This window comes from Pteropus vampyrus, unplaced genomic scaffold (genome assembly GCF_000151845.1).
Source record: "Pteropus vampyrus isolate Shadow unplaced genomic scaffold, Pvam_2.0 Scaffold66, whole genome shotgun sequence".
Classification (NCBI taxonomy): domain Eukaryota; kingdom Metazoa; phylum Chordata; class Mammalia; order Chiroptera; family Pteropodidae; genus Pteropus; species Pteropus vampyrus.
The window spans coordinates 7,778,834-7,805,459 of NW_011888847.1; the positions used below are offsets into that span (position 1 = coordinate 7,778,834).

The following is a 26,626-nucleotide window of genomic DNA, read 5'->3' on the forward strand; positions in this document are numbered from 1 at the left end:
GGTGAGGTTGTAAAAGAAATTTGAAAATGACATCTTTTTTTCAATAGCAAATGTGTGGTTGCTACAAAAGATAAATAATGACCCATCTAATTGAAATGAAGCAATCAGAAAAGCTTACGAATAGGCTTATTAAAACAGGGTTCTCACTGGTTCCTATGACTTAGGGAGACCTGGTGCCACAGCTGAAACACAGGAAAACACACCCAGGTTAACAATGGGGCCATCGTTTAATGCAGAAACCCAATTAACATAAAGAGACATAGGTTGAATGACAGATAGGACTTCAAACGATACTGCATAGTGTCACAGATTAGCTCTTACATGGTTGATCTGTTTTTCTTATGATTTTGATTCTAGTACAAAGACAGAGAAAAGACGTCAGTTAAAAAATAAATAAATAAGGCAAAAGAAGAAGAATCTCCCTGTGACAAAAAGAACATCCACAAACACAAACATTTGGTGCTGACACAACGAGACAAGACACCGCTTAGGACGAGTTCTGAAGATGCTGCATTAAAATTTAACAAGCATGTTACGATGACAAGAAAATTATACTTACTTTGTTATGAATCTTTTTGCAAATAGAAATGACTCTCGGGTAATTATTATATACAAACTTTCTGAAATAAATGGCAATCATACAAATTTTTCCATTGCAATTTCCTCTTTTTCTAAACCTAGAAGTGTTCCATGACACTGCTCCCTATTTCTCACAGTCAAAGCATAGATAGTCATTAAAGCACTTGAATCCACAGTAGTCTTGTCCTTGGAAAGGTATGGAGGTTTGCATGATTTTTTTATCAGTCATCCAGAAAGGGCTGGCAGGCAACAGATTGGAATGTAAAAGACCGCTTTGTGCTTGGGATCCTGATGCGAACTTCTCTCTGTTCCCTCAGGAGTACGGGCCGCCAAGCAGTGAGCTTGAGTGTGGACAGTCATACCGTGGAGTCCCTGCCAGACTTTAGATGTGCAATCTTGGTCCGGCTAATAAACGGATAAGCGATGCAGAGACCTCCAGCTGCCACAATAAAGCCTAAACTGCACCAGGCGCAAAAGATAGACCAGCTGTAGCCGTGTTCCACATCATTGGGCAGGCTATAAATTAGTTTTGGGAGCCGGTTCAAATCATAGGAGATACTGGCAGCATAAGTGCAGAGGGAAATGGTGCAAAATATTCCTATAAATAATTTGAAAAGAACAGAATGGTCAGTTAAAGTTGTGTCTGCTACAAGGCAAATGCCAGACAGGCCTTTGTGAAAATCAGATCAACCAATAAGAGAATCACTCCAAATTAATAAAGGACCTGTAACTCTTTGACTTGAATTACTTCCCTCAACAAACACTGGCAAAACCCTGACGGTACAGATTGTAGGCTCAGTCTGCAGATATAGAGTGAAGAACACAGGGGAAAATTCTGAAAATTTGAATTATTCAGAATTATCTTGCTTGAATAGTATGTATATTTAAATTTATATTTGTTTTTTATTATTAAAAACAACTTAATAAAAATTCTAATTATTTCTAAGGGAAAAAAATCTATAGTCACTTAAACCTAATACAAAACAGTCTTCATTTCCCTTTGTTCTATATGTGATTTGACACATTTTTACATAGTTGTAATCATATAAAGTCTGCTTTTTAAATTACTATTATTAGTATTTATCATGTTGCCTGTAAGTAATACTTCCAATGAACTTTTTACAAGTGCTAAATCATTTTTTAAGGTCCAGAGCCTGGCACATACTAGAACTTCAACAAATCATTGCACTTTTTTGTGTTGTTCTTATTTTTTTAATGAATAAAAGCTTAGAATTAATGTAAAATAGCTGAGTAAGGAGATCATATATTTCAACCACTCAGAATGTAGGCAATTTGGGTGACATAAAGAAAAAATATACAGACCCAACGTTTTACTTTTTTATACCAACACATGTATATATAATTGTCCTTCCGAAACACTAAAATTGCGACTCTGATAAAAATGCTCCAAACACAAGATTTTTAGTACTCAAGTGATGCTCCAAGGATGTAGATGCTTCTATTCCACCACAATGGCCCCCAACGATGTTTTTTTGGATGAGGCCATGGCTGAACTGAAGATGGGTAATAAAAACAGAAATGAACCCCCAGTGACGTATGAGAATGTCCAGTTCTGTTCCGAGTCCTACACATCTCTCTTCTTCGTTCTTTGGTTTATCTCTGTGTACAGTAGAGGTCGCACCTATTTGCTGGAAAACTGCTTTGGTAACCTTAGGGATGGATGCAGCCTCTCCATAAGAAACAGAGACTCAGATTTGGGAACTGAAAAGAGAGGGATAAAAGTAACTGATCCTCCCCCTTTTTAACAGAACTTTGGGGATCAGAAACACTACCAGAACAACAAACTAAGAGCAGGCAGCAATTTTTAAGTATTGGACTTCTACATCCACTCAAATCACATAATAGCAGATTGCCCGAATCCTTTTCCAAATGCGCATTTAGAAAAGAAATGTTTTAAATTTAAAGGACACTTGATCTGAGATAATTTGACATTGTCTATTCTTTCCCTAATTCTGTTTTTAAACTCTAAAGTGATTCTGTTTTTCTAAAAAGAATAAAATCTTATCTTTCAATTTCTTGCTCCAGATTATAATGGCAAACATATCACTTTGAGTTCTCCAAAGAAAGATCATGGTGGAAACAATTCTTTCGTAAAGGAATGAACCAGTCAAAAAAAAAAAAAATACTCTTCTGCTCTTTTCAAACCTTGCTAAGAGCAAATGTTCTTACATCTACATAAATCTTTTCACTGGCACCAAAACAAAGACTATGTTTATACATAACAGGGTCCTTCTAATGAATGCTAGAAATAGAACAATAAGGCAGTTAGAAAAAAATTGATCTCTGGAGTATCAACAGGTACAATATAATAATAGAAAAATGGCCCATTCAGGGGAAAAACAACTCCATTCTTCATTTAACTGTCTGCACACAGCTGAATGCCTAAAAGCAAGGCTTTTTACAAGTAACGTAGTTTTAATGACCTCTGAAAGCTTGAGTTCAAACTTAGACTTTTAAGCATCCTTTGATGTCCAAATGTATTGTGCTGAGATGCAGAAAATGTGTATTCAGGTTCCCAGATCACGACTAATCACTGTGCAACCTTAAAATTACCTAGCTTTCTTGAGCCTTAGTCTCTTCATCTAGGGGGAAAAAAATGGGGGACTTGGTTACTGAAGTTTCTCACAGTGTCCAATTCTGTGCTTCTGGTATTCCAAAATATGGCACAGAGCAAAAACATTTCCCAAAACTTCCTAGTGAATCTCATACTCGGTATTATACCACTAAATTAAATATATATATATTATATATATATATATATATATCAGATTGTTCAGATTGTCATGGGTTTCTCTTTCTGTATATACTCCCTTTATGTTTCTATTAGAGGTTGATATTATTAGCACCTCTCCCCCAGGCCAACTCCATAAATTCATTTTTGGTAAAATGAAGTTTAGCATAACACTACCAGTTCACATTGAATAAAAAAGGAATATACAAAATAATCTAACTTGAGGATTTGACCAGGAGGATGGTGTCATGAGTGTTTGTGCTTTACCCCAGCGCTGTTGGTTTGTGCTTACCTCACGAATGCTGCAATGATGTCACTAATACAATGTCTTTTTTTGACCAGGTTGCCAGAAAGCTGAAACTCCCTAAAGCTAAATCAGTGGCCCACCATGAGCAAAAGTCAGGGACTTTATGGCATGCTTTTTTGCTTCACCCTTTGATCCATTCGCCTTGCAAACCTGATTGCTCCTTTGTCTTATTTTTATGGCTTGTTTGCATTTATTTTATCATGAAATATTATATGCATTTCTGTGCCACTTAAGTTCTGTTTGGAATAAGGCACTCTTCAAATCTTGATGAAACCTGCTTAATTTTCTTCTGCCTTTACTCACTCAGCTGAAAGTGGTAGAAAGGGTACCCATGAGCCCACAAATAGGCCTCCAATGTGCCCCTCCCCCTTCCTACAAATGCCCCCACAGGCTGCCCTGCAGTGACTTTTTTTTCTCCTCCTAAAATGCTTCCAAAGTTGTTCTGAGTGAAAGGAAAGCAAAGATTAACAAAAGAGCAAATCTAAGAGTTCCTCCTTTTCAGACCTATAAGAAAGTTTGCAAATATATTGCTGCCACAGCCATTACCCATAGTGTGGGCGGGACTGCTTCTGATTATTACTGAGAGGAGACAAAGCATTCTTTCCAATGGTTCCAAGAAGCTTTGGTAAAAGAGGCCTAACTCGCTCATAAAAAGGAAAAAACAAAAACAAAGCTTTCAAAGACGTCAAGGAAAGGTGTTGTTTTAATGATGGAAACATCTTCGTTGTGGCTGGATAATTAGTCGTGGGTCAGCTTTGATGCTGTGGAATTCCACTTCAGCTACACATACACAACTTACAGTACTCGTGTGTATCAGTTTGCTAGAGCTGCCATAACAAAATAGCATAGATGGGATGGCTGAAACAATAGAAACGTATTTTCTCACAATTCTGGAGGCTGGAAGAAAGTCTAAGATCAACTCTGTGTGCAGGGTTGTTTCTTCTGAGGCCTCTCTCCTTGGTTTGTGCCTTCACACAGTCTTTCCTCAGTAACTGTCCAAATTTCCTTTTCTTATGCCAACACTGGTCATATTGGATTAGCCTGCTGTAACAACCTTATTTTAACTTAATTACCTCTTTAAAGAGCCTATCTCCAAATAGTCACATTCTGAGGTACTAGGGGTTAAAACTTTAACATATGAATTTTGGGGGCACATAATTCAGCCCATCACATTGTGTGTGTATGTGTGTGTGTGTGTAGTCAATGTGTGAAGTATATTTCTATCTCTTTTATAGGCCTAAGCAAGATTTTATTATTTTAAATGTTATTTAATCAGTTATTCAAGAATTATTTATAGAGCATCTACTATGTCCCAGACCCAGTTCTGATTATCTTAGAAGTAGCTTAATTGAATGAGTTCTTGTTGGTCACAGCCATATTGGGTTTGACATAGATGTGATCAGGAATCTCAAGTGTTCTTTCCACTGCATTTTCCAGCATGCATCTCAGGGATGTAGCAGACACCTCTCAGACTTCCTGTAAGTTCCACACCGAGGCTAAAAGAGCTGAGCACATGGAGTCAACAAAACTTGCTGAACAAAATTCAGATCTGCAATACACCGAGTTGTTCCAACCTAAGAACCAGTCCATTCCAAATTGCTCCACATAGGTCATACCTACATAGCAAATTATTTTAAATAATGCTACCCTGTTCTCAGTAGCAATTTAGTCAATGCAAGGTATGGGAAGGGGGCATGAAAGATAAGGTACCACCTCTGCATTCAAAAGCTCCAAATCTAATGGTCCTTGCTGAAAATCCATGAGGAGAGAGATCGCCTCTCTTTCATTTGCCTAGGCTTTTCCTTCTCTTTCGCTTCTGCCCTGACCAGCTGGGAGTTACCTGGGGCTACCACTGATGATCTTCAGCCCAGCTGGTGGCACTCAGAGAAAGAGGTTCTTGAGTCTCAAGCTCGGGCCTGGCTATTGCTGGGAGCATCATCAAAAGGGTGAAAACTTACTAGTTCTGAAAAGCCCTGTATGTAGCTACTTTTCTTATAAAATATTAATAGGTTTTCTGCCACTATTGTTAATTAGAAGATACCATGATATCACAGAATTATAGGGCTAGAAGGGATATTTTTGGGTCAAAATAGAAGAAAATTTATGTTACCATCCCTGATCATCAACCTAATTTCCCTCCCTAAAATCTTCATGGTGCCTGTGGTCAGCTGGCAAGATGTAATTCAAGTAACTGGGCTATTCTTTGCATCATCTTCCTTGGATGTGCTTAAAAGGCTGAAAGGAATGGAAGCTACTTCACTTTGGTGAGTCTGCTTAATAAATAGCATAACTGCAATGCCAAAAGGCATAAACATTGATTTTTTTCACTCCTTCAAACAATGACCTGCTCATCATTCCAATCTCTTTGCAACAACAACAAATGCCTCATGCTACTTTTCACAGATTGCTCAAAAAGTCATTCCTAAGTTGTCTTAACTAAATGACTGGGCAGGAGTAACAGAGATAGACAAAGCTTTACAATCAATCAAAGAAACAAACAAATAAATAATAAATCCACAATCTGCAATTATTAAGTCCAAAAAACATCCAACCTTTTTCTGAAAGATTGCAGCAACCTCATTTAAAGGTAAAACCTGACCCGGTGTGACATAAGGCTATTTATAGTCCTTATTGATCCAGCTTAGTGTGAATATTCATATGTTTTGCTGCAGAAATGTAAATGTATTTGATTTCAGACTCTGCTGAGAGTGTTAGATAATATAGGATATATGCACCCTGTTACCTTTCTAAAATAAAACTTTAAAATTCTGATTTCCAAATCACATCTGGCCCTAAGGGTTTCAGATAAGGCATTAGGACGTGTAGTTTAAGTCACAATCAGTGGATAACCTAGGTAACTCAATACGGCTACTATAGTCAAGTCTTTTTTTATTTGAATGCATTGAAGAAAATCAATGGACGGTGGATGTTAACTGTCCCTGAGCTTTGCTGGGGCATTCTAAGCTCTGTTTCCTCTTTATCTGCTGTCAGGACACAGGTTGGAAGGCCCTACCTCATTGGCAGGGGCTGCTCAGGGCACAGCCTGGGAAAAGAAATGTATCCAGTGGGCAGTGAGGCCCCTGTCAAGGGAGGACTATTCTTTATCCAACTTTTTGAAACTCACAGTATGTTAAAAGTTAATAAAAACCCTACAACGAGGACATTAAAACTGCCTTTAAAAATGTTTGCATTGAATAAATTAACCCTCAAAAGATTTATAACAAATTATCATAATTACGTGACTATGGCAATCTAACAAAATGCATCATTTAATGTTGATGGAAATATTCACACACGGCGCCCTAAAAGCAGCGTGCTCTAATAATGGGTAGCAATTTACAGCTGGCAGATGAGCATGGTTTCCTCTGTTCTTTGTGTAAGCCTCTGTGACTATGTATGGAACCTCAGAAGACATGAAGTCAAAGCCTAACTTAGAGCCCTTGGGAGATGAAAGTCCAGTCCCTTGAGAGGTCCCAGGAAAAAGGAAGGGGGCAGAAAAGGGGACAGAACCCGGCCCCCCAGTGAGAACTAACAGTCGGCAGCACGGCTGTTCCACTTGCAGGTAATCAAGAACTGTCTGTATGCTTTAAGGCAGAAGGAGAAAGATTGTTTCAAAGTTTCCATTTTAACATCTCACACTGTCACATCACTGATGTTTTTCATTGAAGTTTTGGCTAATAAGTTCAGGTGGAGAATAAGATGCTAGTGCATTAGAAGGGGCTAAATTTAGCATCAAAAACCTGTGGGAGTGACTCTAACAAGGGCTGCTGAAGATACTTCAGCTTAATTACAATCAATTCTTTAACCCTTATGGCTCTCGTTTTCTGCTACTGCATGTGAATATCCTACAGCTAATTTGCTTCATGCAATACATTAACATAGTTGTCTAGGTGTTTATAAAGGAAATAGAAAGGCATGATTTGTAGGAGAAAATCAAAACAAACCTCCCTAAATCCCACAGTAAAGGAATAGACGACTACAACATGACATATCCATTCCATGAAGGAATATGCAGCTATTAAAAACTGAGTAGAGAACAATGTAGCAACATGGAGAATGCTTATGTTATGATGTTAACTAGAAGCCCGGAAGACTAAATACTTTGCAGGTGATGATGGTCCCAAACATTTTTCTTTTTCTTTTTTCTTTTTTTAGTGAGGCAAAAACATGAGCAATATTTGGTTCAGAATAAGCAAAGTATTTAAATGACCAAACTGTCAGGTTGTAGGATTTATATATGAATATTTTCTTTATTCCAAAAAATGTCGTTTGGGCAACCAAAAGCACAAGAAGGAAAATAGTGTGTGTTGTGTCTGTTAGACCTTCAGGACTGGTCATCAAACTTCAAGTTCATAAGTTTGAGTGGCTTTTTTGTTGTTGTCGTTGTTGTTGTTGTTGTTATGGGTTTTTATTATTGTGGCTATTGTTTTGCTTGTTCAGTTTTTGTTTAACAATTGCACAGGGGCTTTCGATGATAAATCCTGAGGACCTCTGAGCCAGTCTGGCCCAGAGTTACAATCCACATGTGGATCAGAAGTGAGGGCTGAGCAGGGAAAGGTGGAACGGGCTCAGGAAATAACTCCTAGTTCTCCTCTGGGTCCAGCCAACGCCGAACAACCACCCCCGCTTTCATTTAATACCAAACCAGCCCCTCCGCCTCTTTTCCCAAGGAAAACTCAATAAGCTGGGCTTTTATTGCCCTGTGATTTATTTTACTGTTAACAGTTGTTTTATATGCTAAGAGCATCCTAAATTGTTCATGTATCACCCATATTAAAAGTGTCCTTTAAAAACTACAGGCATACCTCAGAGGTATTGCGGTTCAGTTCCAGACCACAGCAATAAAGTGCGTATACCAATAAAGCAAGTAGTAACTTTTTTGCTGGTGGTGGGTCTTGCCTTTAACTTTTAAGAAAAGCAACATCTGTGACGCACAATAAAACCAGATATGACTGGACTGCTACCGAGGCCTTCGTCATCCACAGCTCCTCTCATTTTCCTATCCAGGAAATGTGCTGTGGGCCTCTCCAGAGTTGGGGGAAGCGAATCTGTAGTTCTTTGATGTATATAAAGGCAAGAGTCAAGGTAATGGGGGCTCAGTTCACAAAGCGAGAGAAGAAAACAGGTAAGATTTTTAATGACCACTCAGCCCCAGCAAAGGCATAAAATAATCTGATTCTTTGCTGTCTTCATCCACTCATTCTATAATTTGGATTTTAAATGAATCCTTTAGGCAGGTACCCGATGGACAGTCTTGAGAGTTCAAATCCTCCCCCAAAACCTCAAGAACTAGAATTTTAGCCTCCCTGTGTTAGAGTACTGGCAGCCACTGTGTAGTCCTCAAAATCTGGAAAACTTCCGCTCACAAGTATTCAGGGGCCATGTGACTTCTGAACGCTCTGTCGGGTGCTTTCGGTGACAACTCACACTACTCATGGGGTGAGAAAGGGGCAGATGGGAATGAGAAGGAAGGGCCCCTGCCTGTGAACTGGGTTTCTTAGGCTGACTGGTTGACCACTCCAGAAAGCAAAGTGCCACCTGAAAGACAGACTGACAGAAAATGGCATCAGCCACAGAGAAAGTGCTGGCACCTCCAACAAACTTGGGCTTGAGTTAGTGACTATGACAGTGAGATGTGCTAGAAAACCCAGTTGTGGTCACTTGAGTAACAGAACTCTAGGTTAGTAGAAATAAGCTTTTTCGAAATGGCTTTACATCTAGAGTAATATTAGTTCTGATACTGAGCATACTTTGTGAAACTATTAATTTGGCATCCACTAATCATTAATACACTAATCTTTTTGTGGAGAAGCAGAAGGAAAGATTTCTTTCCTGCAATCACCTTTGGTCACTGTTAGCCATCACTCAGCTTCTAACTCCTTTATAGACAAAAATGTCCTTCACCTGCTAATCAAAAAGGCCACAGTCATGTCTCCACATACCTCCCTTCCAATCTCCTGCTTCAAGATCAAGTCACTTCTCTGCTTAAAATCTTCTGGTGGCTTCCTTAGATTAGAATCCAAGACACTGCCTGCCTTTTGCACCTCAGTGATACCATCCTTTCCTTCCCCGCCCTCCAGCCACACTGGTCTTTCTGTGGCTCAAAACACACCAGCCCGCCCCCGCCTTAGGGCTCGGCATTCCGGCTTTCTTAGCCTGCAGTACACTCCCAGCCAATGGCTGCGTCTCAAAATGTAGCTCAGAAATCACTGCCTCAGCAAGGCCTTCCCTGGGTCCCCTGTTCTGCCCTGTTTATTTTCCTCATAGCTTTTATCGCTACCATAAATTATTGTTTATGTCTCCCCACAACAAAAACAGAAGGATCTTGTGTGCCTTGGTACCTTGTGTGTGTCTCTAGTACCTAGAGCAGTGCCTGGTATATAGTAAATCCTCAAAAAAATATCTGTGCAGTGAAATGAATGGATGTTTTGTGTGTAAAAATGACACCATCACTAAGAGCTGTACTTTGAGCTGACTTTCAGCCTGGGGGGGATGGGCTGTGGGGATCTATCATCCTCTGTCTCCTCAGGACTCCTGATACGCAATGGTCCTTGTTTGCCAAGAATCCAGGCCAGGTTTGGGGTGCCGTATGAAAAAATGGGATAGAAAATCAGAGCTAATTCATATGGAATTAAACCCAAGACCCATCTAACCTTCCAACAGGCCAGAAATTAGGGATGCATTTTTTAACAGTTATTTCTGTAATATCTGTATTACCCATCAAAGCCAAATGACCTTCTGGTTGCTTTTATCACAAATGAAAACAAAATAAATGGAGAGATAACGAACTGACACTAGCTGCATGCAGAGCAGCCTTCACTTTTGCCCGGAGAGGTGTCTAAGGGGTTCAGCGTACCTGTCATGAGGAAAAGGAGGCCAGCCACATGCTGGGTCAGGCTTTCCTCCCAGAAGAAACTGACCGTGGCCACAATGCAGCCGCAGAGCAGGACGGCTACAGCCATGCCCAGGAAGCCAGCCGTTATTCTTCTCAAATCTAATCTCAAAACAGAAACGGACATTCAAAATAATAAACAGAAGAAGGACAGTCATTGACAACTGGGAATGAAGAGCTTTGCATATGCTGTGTAGATTAACAAGCTACATGACAAGCTTACAACCTACAAGGCCAGGTGGTTTAGGGCATTCTCTTCCTAGGTATTTCATAAGAGGACCGATTGCGTGTAACAAATCAAGGGGTCTGAGACTACACTCCCTGAGTCCATGCAGAAGTCCATACCAAGCAGAGAACAGACCAGAGGGCAACATCAGAGCCAACTTGAGTAACAGAGAACAAGTTACTGAGTAACCTGAGAGCAAGGTAGCTTTGCAAAATATCTTTTATTATCCTTAAAAGAGCAATAAAAATGTAGGTTACCACCACTGTAATGGCTGTAATTAATATGACTTTGGAGAAAGAGCCTAAAAAGTGAGCTATTGTGAAATATGGTTTTCCCTAAGTACCACAGATGCCGATTATTTTCTTTTTCACTTACATCTATTCCTGCCTGGTTTCAGAAAGGACTTGAGAAAGTGTAAGCAATTGTGGTGACCGAAATAGGGCCCAAAGTACACATTTAAGTCTTCTGATCATAACCACCCTCTCCCCTTCAACGTAGCGCCACAATCCAAGCACCCATTTCCCCAGGTTGGTGTCCACTGTATACATAACTGTCAGGTTTAGTCTATGACAAAAACACAACTGTGCCCACTGGGCCAGGAATACAGCCTCTCCCTCGCCTTTAGGCCAAACCAGGGAATGGACTGGCTCCGCGGACTCGGACACACTTCCACTCTGATCGCTGCCCTGAAGCAGCACACTGATTGTCCTGCTATCTTTACTTCTGTCTGTTTTCATCCTTCTTTTTTTTTTTTTAACAAATGCTAATATTAAAAATTGTTAGCTAAATTTCTATGATCTTTCTTAAAACAATAGATCCCAAACATAGGTCTGCATGCAGCCCCTGAGGCCAGTTGACAGGTCTGCTTTCCTGAGTTACCTATCAACTGTGTACACATTCAGCCACGGCAAGTGGCAAGACCCACTGTCTGAAGCATGGGCTGCTCTATTCCAGTGAAAGCGCCCAGCCACCTCGTTATATGTGCGTGTGGCTTCTGGTCATCTTAGGGGTGCTGCATAGAGGGAGGATTACGGTAGCCTCCAGTCTGGCTCCTAGTCACACATGGACCATCCCTTTCTTCTCAGGAAATTTCTCATTTCCAACTCAGAGCATATAAATTAAAGCAGGCCATTGCTGACCAGAAATGTAGACACCACAAGGCCGGAGGCCTGCAACAGTGATAATTTAGAGGGGCTGAATTTAATGTTAAGGGTATAAGTCGTTTTGAGACATCCACATCTGAGCAGGGTAAATGTAATAATAGTTCAGCTACTCTTATCTCGCAATCTCCTAAATTCCCTATGGTTCAAGTTTTATTTTCTATCACCATTAAAAGGCATAGGGTTCAGGTATAATCCACATGGGATTCACATTGGTATCAGACATGTTAAACTTCTCTGGTAAACACAGTATAGATCACCAAGTGTGATTTTCTTAGAAAGAGCCATCATGAGATTTTTTTAAAAGTGTCTTTCCACGAGAACTTCAAAAAGGATTATAAGGAGAATGCTCAATTCGTTTTTGCTGGGCAATAACAGGGTATAAACTCTGAGTAGAGATGAAGTTCTTTTTCAGGATCCTGTGATGATCTTTTCTGATCTGACTAAAACCAGTGACTATGTGGCTTTCTAGACAGATGATTAAGACTAAGAATTCCCAACATGCTCATAAAGAATTAAAATACAAAAAGGCCTAGATAAGACTAATTCAGATCTGCTGAGAAATGATCATTAACATCAGCCAGCAAGAAAGAATTTTCAGGAAGTCATACTATTAAGAAATAAACCACATTTTAGTCAATGACTTTCCTTATCCTAAATTTGCCAATCATAATATTTATGATATTAGACCACTGCAACAGAGCTTCCATTTATGCATTTGAGATTCAAAACAGAACCTTTCGATCTGAAAAGAGGTTAATTTAGAAAATGAGACCCTGCTTGGTTTTCTGCAGTGGCTTTAGCCACCAAATGAGATCACCGAAGTCCTTGCCACTTATTTCGTTGGAAAAGAAAAACGTCAACCTCTAATTAGGGTAAACACAGAAAAGAATTTAGTCTAATATTTGCTTTCCTGAGTTACCTATCACCAGGCAGCATGAATCAATAGTTTTCAGGTAAATATCAGCCCTTTTAAGCATCACACTGCATGCTCCTTTCTAGAGTTTCATATTTTCCTGACAATGAAAAAGGGTAATACCTGCTGTTGAGATGTAGAGGTAACAGACATCCTCTGAGAAAATTACAACGTACACTCATAAAAATATTTTAGCAGAAATATCAAGGTCCAAGATAGACACGGCACCTAAAATGAATACTGTATAAAGATAAAAGGACTTACGGTATAATCTCCTTGGTTAACACTGAGCAGGACCTTATACCTGATGACATGGTAAGGAAAAAACTCAGGAAGCCACTTGTGTATAGATGCCACCAGGGCAGGCAGACGCGCACACTGCACTGTCTCACAAGACCTCATGCCTGACTTTCACACATTTGATGTGTAAACGAGTTGTGACTACAGCATAGCGAAATGACTCCCTGAGTCTCTAACCAGGTCAGATTGAGCCCAGAGCCCCACATGTGATCAGCATAGCATCTTTCACTCCAAACCTGAGAGGGCTGATGGGAATATTTTCATTCAAAAAGACACTATTTCCAGTCTGAGCCTCTTCCAGAAATACTCACGAAGCAGGTGCCATTCATCTTGTTGTATTGTCTTGGTTAAATTGAAAGGAATGTTTCGTAAGCGGATTGGCTGAGAAAAGTGGTACTTGATAGCTGTGCATCGTTGCGCAATACCTTGAAGAAAATAAGAAATGCGATTTACTAGTCTGTGCATTTGTAATAGAATTCTGGAGACCCAAGGCAGAATAATGTATTCTAAACAGGCTGGAATGGGGGAGGGAGTAGGAATTTCTTGATTATTCTCATTAATAAAGACAAGTCAGAGCAGTAAAATCCTAAAACATGAAATAATTTTTTAAATCATGTTTTATTTTTGAATATATTAAATTTGATAAGGATCTAAACTCCCCTAATTGTATTACAACACTGAGTATATAATAACTAAACATGAAACTCCTCAAGAAGAAATGGCTTAAAAGTACACAGATGGTTGGGAGAAATCAGCTTGAAATATTAAATTAACACGGATAAATGACACATGTCTGAATTTGGTCCAATCTCTAACTCTCAAATGGGTTGCATCAAAAAGTTCATTAGGAAGTGCATTATCGGAAACTGGAAGACACTGTTCCATAAAGACAACCTTCTACGTGGCGGTTTAGGCGGTGAGTAAGTCACCAGGCAACCCACAGGAGCCAGCTGATGTAATTCCTGGATGTGACTTTCACTGACCTGCATTCTGGCTCCTGAGAGAAAAGATAATATTGAAAAATTTCCTCCCTTTCCTGGTTTCATGACCATCGTAGGCACAATATTTTGAAATGGGCAAGTGTACCCATTGCTTTACACCTAGTACTTTCTCCTGCCCTCCCTCCCAACTCATATATTTATTCCATAAATTAATACAGGCCTGTTTTCCCCCTTAAGTCTTCTGAATCTCATAAAAGTATCTACCTTCTGTCAAATTAAAACACAACAATACTTCCTTCTTTCACTGTGAATCATCTTGGTCAGTCGTTTTGAGAAAATGCAATCTGATTAGATTAACTTTTAAAGAGATGTGAGTGAGTGTTAATCCTTTAATTCTGGCAGCTGTTAAAAAAACATTCTCATAGATGCAAATAAATCCCTAATTGGTGAGATTTGAGTAAGCATAATACTCAATGCTGGAATTAGGGGGTGGACTGGGGAGAAATTTTTCCCCTAGACTCAGAAGAGCTGCCCCTAGAACAAGTCCTGTGCTAGGGAAATGTGTAGTCTCTTTTACATCATTGCAAATACCCTCAGGGCCCAGCTCCTCCAGGGCCCCTTGGTGGGAACGGTCATGACCCCAGTGGGCAGGGAGAGTAGCAGAAATGAGGTGAGCAGCCAGCCCAGTGCTCTCCCGCTTCCCCAGGGGAATCCGGCAAGTGCCAGGAATGAGGTAAGCAGTGCACACATCACCCGAGTTACCTTTCCTTTCCCATTAGGCTCCCAGGCTAAATTTAAACTGACAAGATCCCTGAAATGAGACGAGAAAAGAAGTAGGGAGAGTGACAAGGTCTGGCCTGGAAAATAACAAGCAGTCCTCAAAGATCCCAAAGTCTGGGAGTCTGGTGGTAAGCCCAGGGCTCCTCAGCTGAGTTTGCAAGAAAATGTTCTACAACCCTGGTGTTCTACTCCCTTGGAAGATGATTAGAGACTTCAGGCAGAATTAGAAGAGAAAGTGGGAGTGAAGGACAGATCAGCATGTGTCAGAGGCCTGCCATCAGCTGTTCTATTTCCTTGTTCTTATACTCTTGTTCCATGTCATAGCAGAAAGTCTAATAGCTTCAAAGAGGAAAGTATATTATTAATGTTTGGCTTCCTACAGCATACACGTAAAATGGACAAAATGAAACTTGACAAAAATCACACAGGAAAAGACCTGTAGTTGCTTGATGGCTTGTCAAAGACAAATTAGGGCCTTTTACACACACACACACACACACACACACACACACACACACACAAATATCACTGATGGTAAGACATAACATCCATGCAGTTATGTTAAAGGGTGATACTATGAAAATCCACAAGGAGGCATTAGACTCAAATTTTTTCAAAGCCATGCATGCAAACTTGGAAATTAACTGGCTTTCCGGGTTTAGAGAGCAATGAATCCGGCTCTATGAAAAGGAACACAAAAAACATGATCTCATTGCACCAGATGGCATCACACAATGGGGGGAAGAAACATGCAGAGGGTTGAAAAGAACAAGTTGTGTTCTATATTTAGTGATTAATGAGCTTCTTAAAGGGCCAAGTAGAGGCACTTTAATGATGACATAAACCATAGAATAAGATCTATTAATATGCTACACAGAGGTTAGGAATGGAGTTTGTGGCCTGGTGAATTTCTGTTGTTTCTGGTGCTTAGAGAGAGGAATCAAATCCCAAGCTAAGTCATAGAAACCCATACTTTATTATAAATGAGAGAGAAAGGTGAGTAACAGCAGAAGGTGCTGTAAAAATGTTATTAGTGACAATCAATGAGGAGGCAGTATATGTGGTAGCTAAAGGCCTTGCAGTCAGACACACTTGGATTTGAATCCCAGCTGTGTGACTTTTGGCAAATTACTTAACCTCTCAGAGCCTTCTTCTGTTTAAAAGAGGGGGAATAATGGCAGATACTTTATATGGGGTTATTGTGAGGAATGAAAGAGGTAATTCAAGGACTTAGCATAGGATGTGGTCCACTCTCAGCACTCAATAAATGTCATCATTTAATTATGACTTATCTCTTGGCACCCACTCACATTCACTATATAGAACTATTGTCAAATACTAAGAGTCTACCCTAAATGGGCATCGCAGATTAACCCGGGCAGACACATGAAAGAGCTGTCCGAACAATGGCCCATCAATGTCTCTCCTGTTTCCTCTCCATTCTCACCACTTCAGGGCAAGACGCCCATCATCACTTCACTCCCCTATTCTCCCCACCCTCCAATGCACCCTGCATGCCTCTGCTAGATAAATCTGCCTTGTGAAGATTTGGGGCCTCTTGAGCCTCAGCTACCCATCTGTAATGTAGAAGATGAAAACCTTTAGGATTTTCACTACATCCACCTACCTTTTACAGTATCATTAACTTAATATGTTTCTTTAAATTGATTACTATAATAGTTTTACTTGCCATATGTAATTATATATTTATTTAGAATTATGTATTTATTTAAAACTGCCACATAGTCAGTGCTACATAACGGATTATTAGGTAGCTTTAATGCTGTGCCAATGTGTCAGCTTCCACACTTAGGCAAACAGAAGATAACATCTCTAATGGCTCCAGAGAGCAATACAGCCGGGTTTCCATAGTCAGGCTCTGCCTTGTCCCTGTCCAGAAATATACCATCAGTTCCCCACTGAATCAAACACAGGCTCTAGGTCCCTATTACCTTCCTTCCCCTCACCTCAATTACTCTTACCTGTGACTGATGCCCAGCCTCCCAGACATGCACCCTGGCCATATGGTACTCATTCCTTCCTCTCTGTACAGCCTTCACCTTGGAACAATCCAAAACAGACAATGCCCTCCAGATTCACATTCAAAAGACCTTCCACAAACACAAGAGCCCAAGCTAACTCCCTTCTCTGGCTTCATTCTAATATTAGAGGTTGAGCCACACAGTCTGGCTCTTGGTTACTTAGTCTTTGTCATTTCCTAATAAATCCCATAGTCTGCTTCCCTCTGAACTTCCCAAGTTCCTGAAGAATTGAGCCTGACTTCTTTCTGGGTCTGTGACATTGAAGAGATGTCAACAACAACTGCTGACAACAGCAGTATAACTGAGGCTTCAGGTTCTCCAGCAGACAAAAGGGTTGGTGAACAGTCTGCATTGTTTCCTAAAACATTTCACAGGCAACTTGGAATTCCATAACTGACCCGTGGGCAGAAAAATAAAGAACTTTTTTCCTATCAGCTCTGCCTGCACACATCCTAGTTTAAAATGAAAGCTCAATCATGAGGTCATAAGGCAAGGTAGCTGCCATGTTCTTGTCAGAGAGATTTAATTTCAGAGGGAATTGGGTACTAAGCAGACAAAGGAAAATGTTTTCATCGCTACCTCTTGTCATGGGTATGAATACCCTCGCTTAGATAAATAAACCAAGTACAGTAAGTTTAGCAGCTTAATGCTCTCTTTTAAGCTTCAAATGACCAAAACAAGTCCTGAAAGTGAAGCTCCTGAGGACAAACCCGTCATCAAGTCAGAATTGAAAGGAGAGAGGTACAAAATTAGGTATTAAATCTAGAGTGACACTGTCCAGTAAAACTACAGTGCAAGTGACATATATAATTTTAAATTTTCTGATGGCCATACTAAAAAAAAACAGGTGAAATTAAGTTTCACATATGTTCTTTTAACACGCAATCAATATTTCGAAAATTATTGAGATATTTTATATACTTTTTTCATACTAAGTCTTTGATGTCGTGTGTGTTTTCTACTGATAGTGCATCTCCTTTTAGACAAGTCTCACCTCAAGTGCTTGACAGCCTCATGTGGCTGGTGACTACTGTAGCAAACACAGGAGATTTCCAGATGAAGGTGAGTAAGACTCCTGTCAGAGTAGAAGCAACTGAAAGCAAGAATGTTTCATGTAGGATGTATCTGAAAGGAATAAAAGTTATTCTTTGGATGCTCTCCACAATATACTTTCGTGTCCTGCTGTAACTGCTTCTTATTACTAATACAGAATCAACTTCTTGGTAGTGTGGAGCATTAGTATCTGCATTTACTCTATATTCTCTTTGGAGCAAGACAGCCTGGATTTGCATTCTGGCTTCACAATTCACTAGCTGTGCCCTCAGCAAGTTACTTAACCTCTCTAAGCATCAGTTTCCTCGGCAAGTTACTTAACGTCTCTAAGCATCAGTTTCCTCGGCTATAATATATGGACAGTGATAGTTCATCTATCTCATAGAAGGATTACATGAGACACTCATGTAATACTTGTAGTGTTAGTTTCTATTACTACTGTTACTACTACTTACTACTACTGCTACCATTATTACTACTACTGCTACTTTATTTATCTGAACAAACCTAGGCAACTGGACTATTTCTTAATGTCAAGACTCAGGCAAGTTCCATGAACTGTAAATACATGATCTCTAGGGGACAAAGAGGGAGGATTCAATGACAAGTCTGACTGACTCAACCTGTTGTGATGAGAGTAAATATCATAGGAATTTTTTTTTTTAAGTGGCAGAAGAGAAAACCAGAAATAACAGTGTTCAAACAGGCATGAGCTTATGCAAAGGTGGAAACTGTCATTTGTTTTAGGTCAGTGGATGACCACTGGTTTCCCGAATTGAGTTTTAAATTTCCTTTAATGTAGGTTTTTTTTTGTATCTTTATTGTTTTGTATCTACAGTAAAAAGTAATAAAATATTTAAAACTTTAAAGCCAGAGATTCTCAGCTTCTCAGAATCTTCGTGGCGTAGAGTCCGTGACTTAGCTGATGGGATAAGTATTCACAATCGGAGGCTAAAGAGAGGATGTGATTTGTGTGGCTTATGGGGGATTTCAGCCCAGCTGAGTGCTCTCTGCTTCCCTCTCCCTCCCCATTCCTCTTCTCTCCTTCCTTCTACCTTCCCTCTCTAGCAGGAGATGGGAGAACCACAGTGTGGAAATTCTTTTTTCCTATTCTTTCTCCTCCACCTCAGAATCGCCAGTGTGGGAAAAGGGATATAATTATGCCACTGGATTATGCCATTCCCTCTGTGGAAGGCAGACACAGGCAAGAACTGACACCCCATCCCATACCTTGTTCCCTGAACCCCAACTCTGGTGAAACTGAATACACTCATCCACTCAGTGGGTGTTCGGCCACAGCACATTGTGGTGTTTCCTTCTCACAGGAGAGACCAAGTCACAAGGACAAGGCCAACAGTCGTTGCTGGTTATTCCTGATCTGGTCACAACATGCTGACCTCGGAGAGGTCGATACAATCTGAACAAAAGCTGTCTTCATGGTCCATGGGTCTAAAGCTGTTGCCAATACACACCTGAAGTTAAAATCTCCTGGATTCAGGAAGGCATCCAAACAATTTAGGAAGCAAATTTAAGCTTTCCTCCCTCTCTAGCACGACTTTTTCAATTAGGGTGAACATCAATGAATACAATTTCTTTAATCAAAAGATTAAGCTTGTGTACTCTCAAATTCTGAGAGAAACTTGGGAACATAGGGGGTTTTTTTTCCTGCATTTAATATGTGTGTATAAGAAGTAGCATGCAAGGATGTAAACTAGAACAGTGGCTTTGGAACCCTGCCGTGTGACTTACAGCAATAAACTCAACTGCTCTGAGCCTCCATTTCCACACTGGTACAACAGGGGTGACACAATCTCATAGAATTGTCACGAGGACTGAATGAGATAATATACGGTTGACCTTCGCACAAAGTGGGGGAGGGGTTAGGGTGCCAACCCCCTCCTAGTTGAAAATCCATGTACAACTGTTGGCTTTACAGCGAGCCCTTCTCATCCCAAATTCAACCAACCACAGATCTTGATGGAAAACAGTATTTTCAATCTGCAGTTGGGAAACCATGGCTGGGAATACTCTTTTCTATCCCTGGTTGGTTGAATCCAAGAATGTGATACCCATGGATAGCAGAGCAGACTGTATTTTTTGGAGGGGAAACCTGCATATAAGTGAACCCGTGCAATTCAAACCTGTGTTGTGTAAGGGTCAGCTCTTCCTATAATTCCACCTTCAACTCCAGCATTGGGAGGAAGTAAGTTGCCAAGTCTCAATGATTACATTTTTGCCATCAAAAGTCAATCATTTATTCTTTCTTTCACTCATTCATTTATTCTTTCGTTCAACAAACATTGATTTAGCAAGTACCTTTTAAACAGAGGACCTACTTTCTGAATTTAGAATACAACATCACAAAACAAAAAATGAAATAAGTAAAACTAATTGCAACTCTGAAATGGAGAAGGGGAAAGAAGGAAGAAATGGAGAAAAAGAGAGGGGTGGAGAGAGACAGAGAGAGATTGCCACATAAATACTGAAGGCTTTAGCAATTTCCCAAATACGTAAAAAAGAGCCACTTAGTGGAGAAAGACTGCCCATTTTAGAACGAGTTGGCTGTGTTCCAGGCAAATTATGTTTTAAAACAATGCACTGGTGGCCCCTTCCAGGTGTCTTGATAGAATCCTTCTAATTGAGCTACACTTTCAGAAGTTTGTTTCACTTATGAAAATGAACCCTGGATCAAACTGAATTGACTAATTACTACTGTATATAAAGATTAGGAAAGCAATGTTTGGTAGAGCTAATTTATGAAAATATAGGCAAGGGCAATAGCTCTGCTCAGACTGTGAAAAAAATTTAAATATATTTACTATTGTGAACAATATTCTCGTGTCTCCTTTACCAGATGGGCTGCTGGATTTATGAGGGGATGTGTCACAGACACATATCAAGATAAATGGAAAGTAGAGGCCCCTTTAAAGCAGGCTGTAGGATCTAAAGAGAGGGCTTGTTCTGTAGCTGGCTCTATAATTGATAGAGTTGTACTCTTGGGCTTTGATAGGTTATGGAATTGAGATCAAAAAATAATATAAACTGATTTCAAACATTTTCTACTTTTTCTAAGTCATGATCAAGGCTAAGCAATCATCAAGCAAAACCGACAAGTCTGAACTGCATTTCCTTTAACTTCGTCAGTCTACCCTCTCATAGTTAAATGGCCTGATAAGTACCAGGGCCAAGAAGTAAAATCTCCAAATTGAATGGATGATCGAGGATTCACTCCAACAAGAACAGAGGATGGCGCTCACCACCTTCCAGCTGCAAGAATCTATGGCAAAAAGAAGCCAAATCCCAAAGCCATTCGCAGCAGGCAGAAAAGGTGACAGGGCAGGGCCCTCTGTTTTCAGCAGCCTTTATCACTATTTCCCATGTGTTCTGGTTCCGCGAACAACTCCATGGGCATTGCTAAATCATGACATAAATCTGCAGCAGATAAGCACACTTTTGAGACCACAAGAACTGTGTTAGTGTAGTTACAAGGAAAGGATAATCATGCACTTATTTATTATATAGCCTCTTACGCTGTATTCAAAGTGCCTTCTTACACATCTCTGTAACTTACACAAAGCACATAGTCTTCCCTTTTTACAAATAAGGAGAACAAGGCACAGGCCACTTAAGTCGCCCACCTACGCCCAAATTACTGAATAGTAATAATAATTTACTGAGGGTTTACTATGTGCCAGGCTCTACGCTAAGAACTTTACTCACATTTCCCCCATGAGACAGGTTCTATCATTACTTCTGTTTTATAGAGAAGGAAACTGAGGCTCAGAGAAGTTAAATAATCTGCCTAAAGTCTCACAAGTGACAGAGCTGGCATTGAATTTGCATGTGCCTCCAAAACCAGTTCTTAGCTATCTTAACAGAGTTTGTCAGATGAAGATCACTATGATTGTATCTGATCATGCCTAATTAGTCTTCTTAAATGGTCAAGGACAAAGCAGGCAGGCAAGAACTGACATGTGGCGTTGCTTTTATTGTAATATTAACTGTGTTTTTCCATCCCATTTGCTCTCATTCTACCCTCTACCCACAAGAAGCAGAAACAAGGACTCCAGGAAAGCACTGTCATCCATGAAGATTCCTTTCCCTGCTTGCTGATCAGGTTTTCACTTGCCTAAAGTCCTGACTGGGGCAGAGGAATGGCTGGGGGGAAAGAAGGTGCTAGAAGGATGGAAGCGGGGAGGTGGGGGGAAGGAGATTTCACCTCTCTGTAATCCCAGAGCCCTGGACACACAGGAGCCCAAGAAGGTTGGAAGTAGGGTGGGAGAGTAGTTAACACCTAGAGTGAAGACTGGAAAGGAAAACCTCACCCTTGACCAAGGGGAGCGGCTCCCTCCTGATGAGAATCTCTCTATGTGTGGAGTAAGAACTGCTCCCCCACCACTGCACACTCAAAACCGAAGTCCCCATTCTGCCTCCTACCAGAATTCACCCACTTACCCACATAGTTAAAACAGTCAAAACAACCATCAGGTGCTTGAGCCTGAAATATAAATATTTTTGGTCCAATTCCAATGACAGCGTGAAGGGGAGCTGTGATTCTGTTTACCACCTGTGCTTATCACAACTAGCCCTAACAAGTCCTTGTCGGAGGACAAAGCTAGGATGGAATAATTCAGATCTATATTGTACTACCTTTCCCATTGTACATTATAACACACATACACACACACACAGCCACATTTCAGCCCCCATCTCATCAGACATGCCCACAAAACATTTCCAGCCCTAATTTTACACCAAGCAGTATGAATGACAGACAACTGGGCGTAAAAAAGAAAAAATGCCAATAAGCAGTTTTACTAAGCATCACTTAAATCAGCCATTTGGGGATACAGCACTAAGAACCAGAGGGCAGATAGAGTGTAGCAGAATCTCAAAAATTAGAGGTTAAGGACCAGCAGCCAGCCCCCACTCACTCTAGGGCTCAGCATCCCTGCCCCACTGCCCCTCAGGTGCCTCCTGTCTACCCTCCACCTGCCCCCAGGCCCTGGGCTCAGTGCAGCCTCTTCCTTCAGCCACCAGCTCAGCTCAGCTCAGCCCAGCACATTAGCATTCTTATCACTCCCCTCCACCCAAAGGGGAAAACCTTCCAGCTGCCTCTTACTTAAGTATCACCCTCGGCACCAGAAGTCTGAGCCTGTGCATGACTGACAGGGAATACGTTGATAAGGGATGGGACTGTTCCAAGTTTCCGAAGGATAACTAGGTAATTAAAAGAAAAATCTAATTTTAGAAACTTCTGAAGAAATTATTTTAAACTCTCTGGCAACAACCTTTATGGATTACTCTCTTTACCAGTGACTTCTTCTTGCCTTTGTTTGGTTTTCAAAGCCTGGGGCTAGCTGTTCCAGGTCATCCCACAGTCCTCAGCCTCCTCTGCAGTCACTTACACCTGGAATGGAAGCAGAAAGGCCACTTCCATTTCCTCGCCAGGCTCAGAAGTACCTGAGTTTTCTGTGTCTGAGCATCTAGTGACTGCCTGCTCGGGAGCACAGTGCCCTCTGAGAACCTTACCCCTACTTGTGCAGAGCAATGCAAAAGGTTTCAGAGAGCATCATTAAATTCCAGGAAAGCACAAATGTGCACAGATAAAATTAGCCTCGCAGCGCTCCCTGTTTCTGGCTGCACCACTTACCTGCTAGAAGGCTGGTTTAAAGCCACACGACGAGCCAGCCAGCTGCCAAAACACATCTCGAGACATTGCAAACAAACATGTGGGATGCCACAACCACACACCAAGAGGTCCATCACTTCCTAACAGACAGCCGGGACCAGTGTGCTCTTGGTTCCACAGCCTCTCCCTATCCTGGAGGTTGGCTTAACATTAGATTATAACCCTACCACCTGCTGAGTCTTAGTTAATCTGTAAATGAGGCTGGCAATACCATGTCATATGGTATTCTAAGGACTATATGAGACCAGGTACTCTTTATGCATGATCACCTTTAATATATGCTTCCTGCATCGCCCCACTTGGCCACATCTAACTTAACTGGTTTTATCCAACTCAATTTGTTGAATAACTTCAGCTATTGGGCCTTGTGACTTTCCCCCAATCCAATCCCACATATAAACTGAATAGAAACAAACACAGAGCCTGCCCTCAGAGAGTTTAAAGTTTAGTGAAGGACACTGGCATTATAGTAGCACGAACAGATGTAAAATTACAGCTCTGATATAAAGGAGATACACACTGTGCCCTGAGACCACAGAACAAGGGGCAGACCGAGGAGGCGGCGGTCCCAAGGATGAGAAGGATTATCCTTGTGGGGCAGAAGGAAGGGCGTGTACAGGGCTTCGAAGAGGAAGGCTTGCAGGACTGGGGTACAGAAGGTGAAGGGGTGTCAGGGAAGAGGCTGCTAGAGAGATAAGCAAGGGCTAGACCATGGAGGGCCTGAAAGCAGGTTGAGACGGTCTCTATGGTGAACCCCAAAGGAAGTCATCGCAGATAGTAAACAAGGAGAAGACATGATCAAAATTGATTTTTTAAAATAAACAAGTGGAAAACACCTCACTCATACGGAGGACAGATTGTAGGGGGCCAGTAGTCATTTAAGTGAAGGAGATACAAGGTGGCCGCAACAGAACTGCCCAGAGAGATAGGTTCCCAGGGAGGGGAGGTCAGAGAAGGCCTCCTGGAGGGTCGGCCAGGTCCAGGGGCAGGAGGTTTGGTGGCATTCGGGGAAGGAATGGGCATTCCAGACAGAAGCAAAGATATGGAAGGAAGGAGTGTTTACAGAGACCAATGGACAGGAGGCTTGGTGTCGTGGGCCTATTAAGTGTGAGACAGAGAGCGATGAGAAATAAAGCACTAAGATGGCAGGCTGGTAGGGACCAAGAGGAAGAACGCCTTCCCTCCCCCGACCTGCAGAGCCGCATCCAGTGAGTTATCAGGAGCCACAGAACGGTTTTAAGCAGAGAAGTGATATGATCGAGTTTCATTTTAGATAGATGATTCTATCAGTTGGGCAAAAAAAAAAAAAAAAGGCATATGAGGAGATCTGAAAGCTGGAAAGATTCATTAACTAGAAGGCTATGCACCCACCGTTAAAATATTGTGCAGATATTAAAGATGATTAAAGTTGGAAGATTCTCATGGCTTAATCTGAGATACAAAGCAGTATGCATCATATTATCTCAAATGTGTGCTCCTGTATATATTTACATAAAGATTGAATGAAAATAAATCAAATTTTTAATAGGGTTATGTAACTAAGTTGCAGGGTTATAGATGATTTTTATTTACTTCTTTGGAGTTTTCTGCATTTTCTACAAGGAGAATGTGTTTATGAAAGTTCATAATTAGAAAAAAAAAAGATTTAAACTACATGAAGTCACCATGGATGCCCCTATCAAACTGATAGCGACAATTTAGTTTGCTAATGCCTGATATTTAGTGACCCTAAATCATAAACCACAAGATAAATGTCATTCTCTCTGTGTTCACAGAGAGGAAAATGAAAAACAGGGAAGCAAAGTGATTCATTTAACATGACACAAAGGGCCAGAGGCAGAAGTAGACAGAAACTAGGTAGATGCATGCACTCCTCAGCGGGTTCAATTCTTTTCGCTGAGAAATGATTTGAACAGAACAGATCATGCACAATCCAATAATTAAGATAGCCAAAATAATTAGAGACAGTCCAACAGACTGCATGATTATCAGTCTAGATCAATAAAGAAAAAGTCAATCCGCAGCCTTGAATAAATAAGGCTGCAGGCTACACTGCTACAGGGACTGTTTCAGAATCCTGTACTTAATTATGACAGTATTTTTCTTGAAGCGAGGCTGGGCCAGCATGAGAGAAAGGAAAAAAACAGAAGTTGCTTTCATACCGTGGCCATCCTCATCTATCATGATTGTGTTACAAGAGAAGACAAAGCTACTGTAGGGAAGAGGCAAGAGAACTAAAGTGTTAAATCAAGCTACATTCAGAGACCGCAATATGCTGATCAGCCCTGCAGCCAGGCCAGGAGGACACCTGCAGAACAATGGAAGATTTCTGCTGGGATTGCTAACAACCCATTCCCCACACCTGTGAAGGGGAAACAGGAAAAACAGTCTTTAAGTGGCTGCCTTACACAAAATAAAATAAAATCATTCATTCCCTATGGCTAAAACCATGGGGAACCTGTGGATTGAAGGCTGGGAGCTGCCAGCAGGCCTTGCACAATACAAATTCTACCTTTTCACGCCACATTCTCTTCCCCTTCCCCTTCCTCACTGTATATCCATATCTCTAAACTGTAACTCACAGGAACTAAAGAATGATATATAAACTGAATTCCCTGAACAGTGTATGTGTGTCGGGGGCGGGGAGGTTGGTTTGGGGGGCCTCTCACTGTCTTTTTCTCGGTACTCTTTACTCTGTCTCTCTCACTGTTGTCTCTCAGGCTCTCTCACTCTGTCTCTGAGAGGAGACCACACTCTGTCTATGGAGCGTTACCTCTTTTCTAGTGAACTTTCCGCTGACTCTAACTTTGGCGTATGTGTTGAATTCTTTCTACACTCTCCGTCAAAGGACCCTCTTCTTCTCAGTGCCAGCCTTGGTCCCCTGACTGCATCAAAGGTAGCACAAATGATACACAAACATGGCACACTTAACTCCCATGCCAGAAGAATAAGTATACATAGTCTCATTCCTTTAATTTATCATCAT

At 40.9% G+C, this 26,626-nt stretch overlaps 1 protein-coding gene across 3 annotated transcripts in view; it reads right to left on the reverse strand.

The window, feature by feature from the left end:
- Positions 1-208: 208 nt before the first annotated feature.
- TMEM178A (transmembrane protein 178A) overlaps positions 209-26,626 on the reverse strand; it is a 146,070-nt gene continuing 119,652 nt past the window's right edge. Inside the window, exons 1-4 of one of the 3 annotated variants that reach the window (XM_011361371.2) lie at positions 23,602-23,628; positions 13,444-13,557; positions 10,495-10,632; positions 209-1,177 (exon numbers count right to left, since the gene is read on the reverse strand). In XM_011361371.2, the coding sequence (XP_011359673.2) occupies positions 936-1,177; positions 10,495-10,600 (348 nt within the window). In that variant the 5' untranslated portion in view covers positions 10,601-10,632; positions 13,444-13,557; positions 23,602-23,628 and the 3' untranslated portion in view covers positions 209-935. Of the gene's footprint in view, positions 1,178-10,494; positions 10,638-13,443; positions 13,558-23,601; positions 23,629-26,626 lie in introns of those variants that run through there. The other 2 variants (XM_023531337.1, XM_023531336.1) reach the window with 2 other exon arrangements.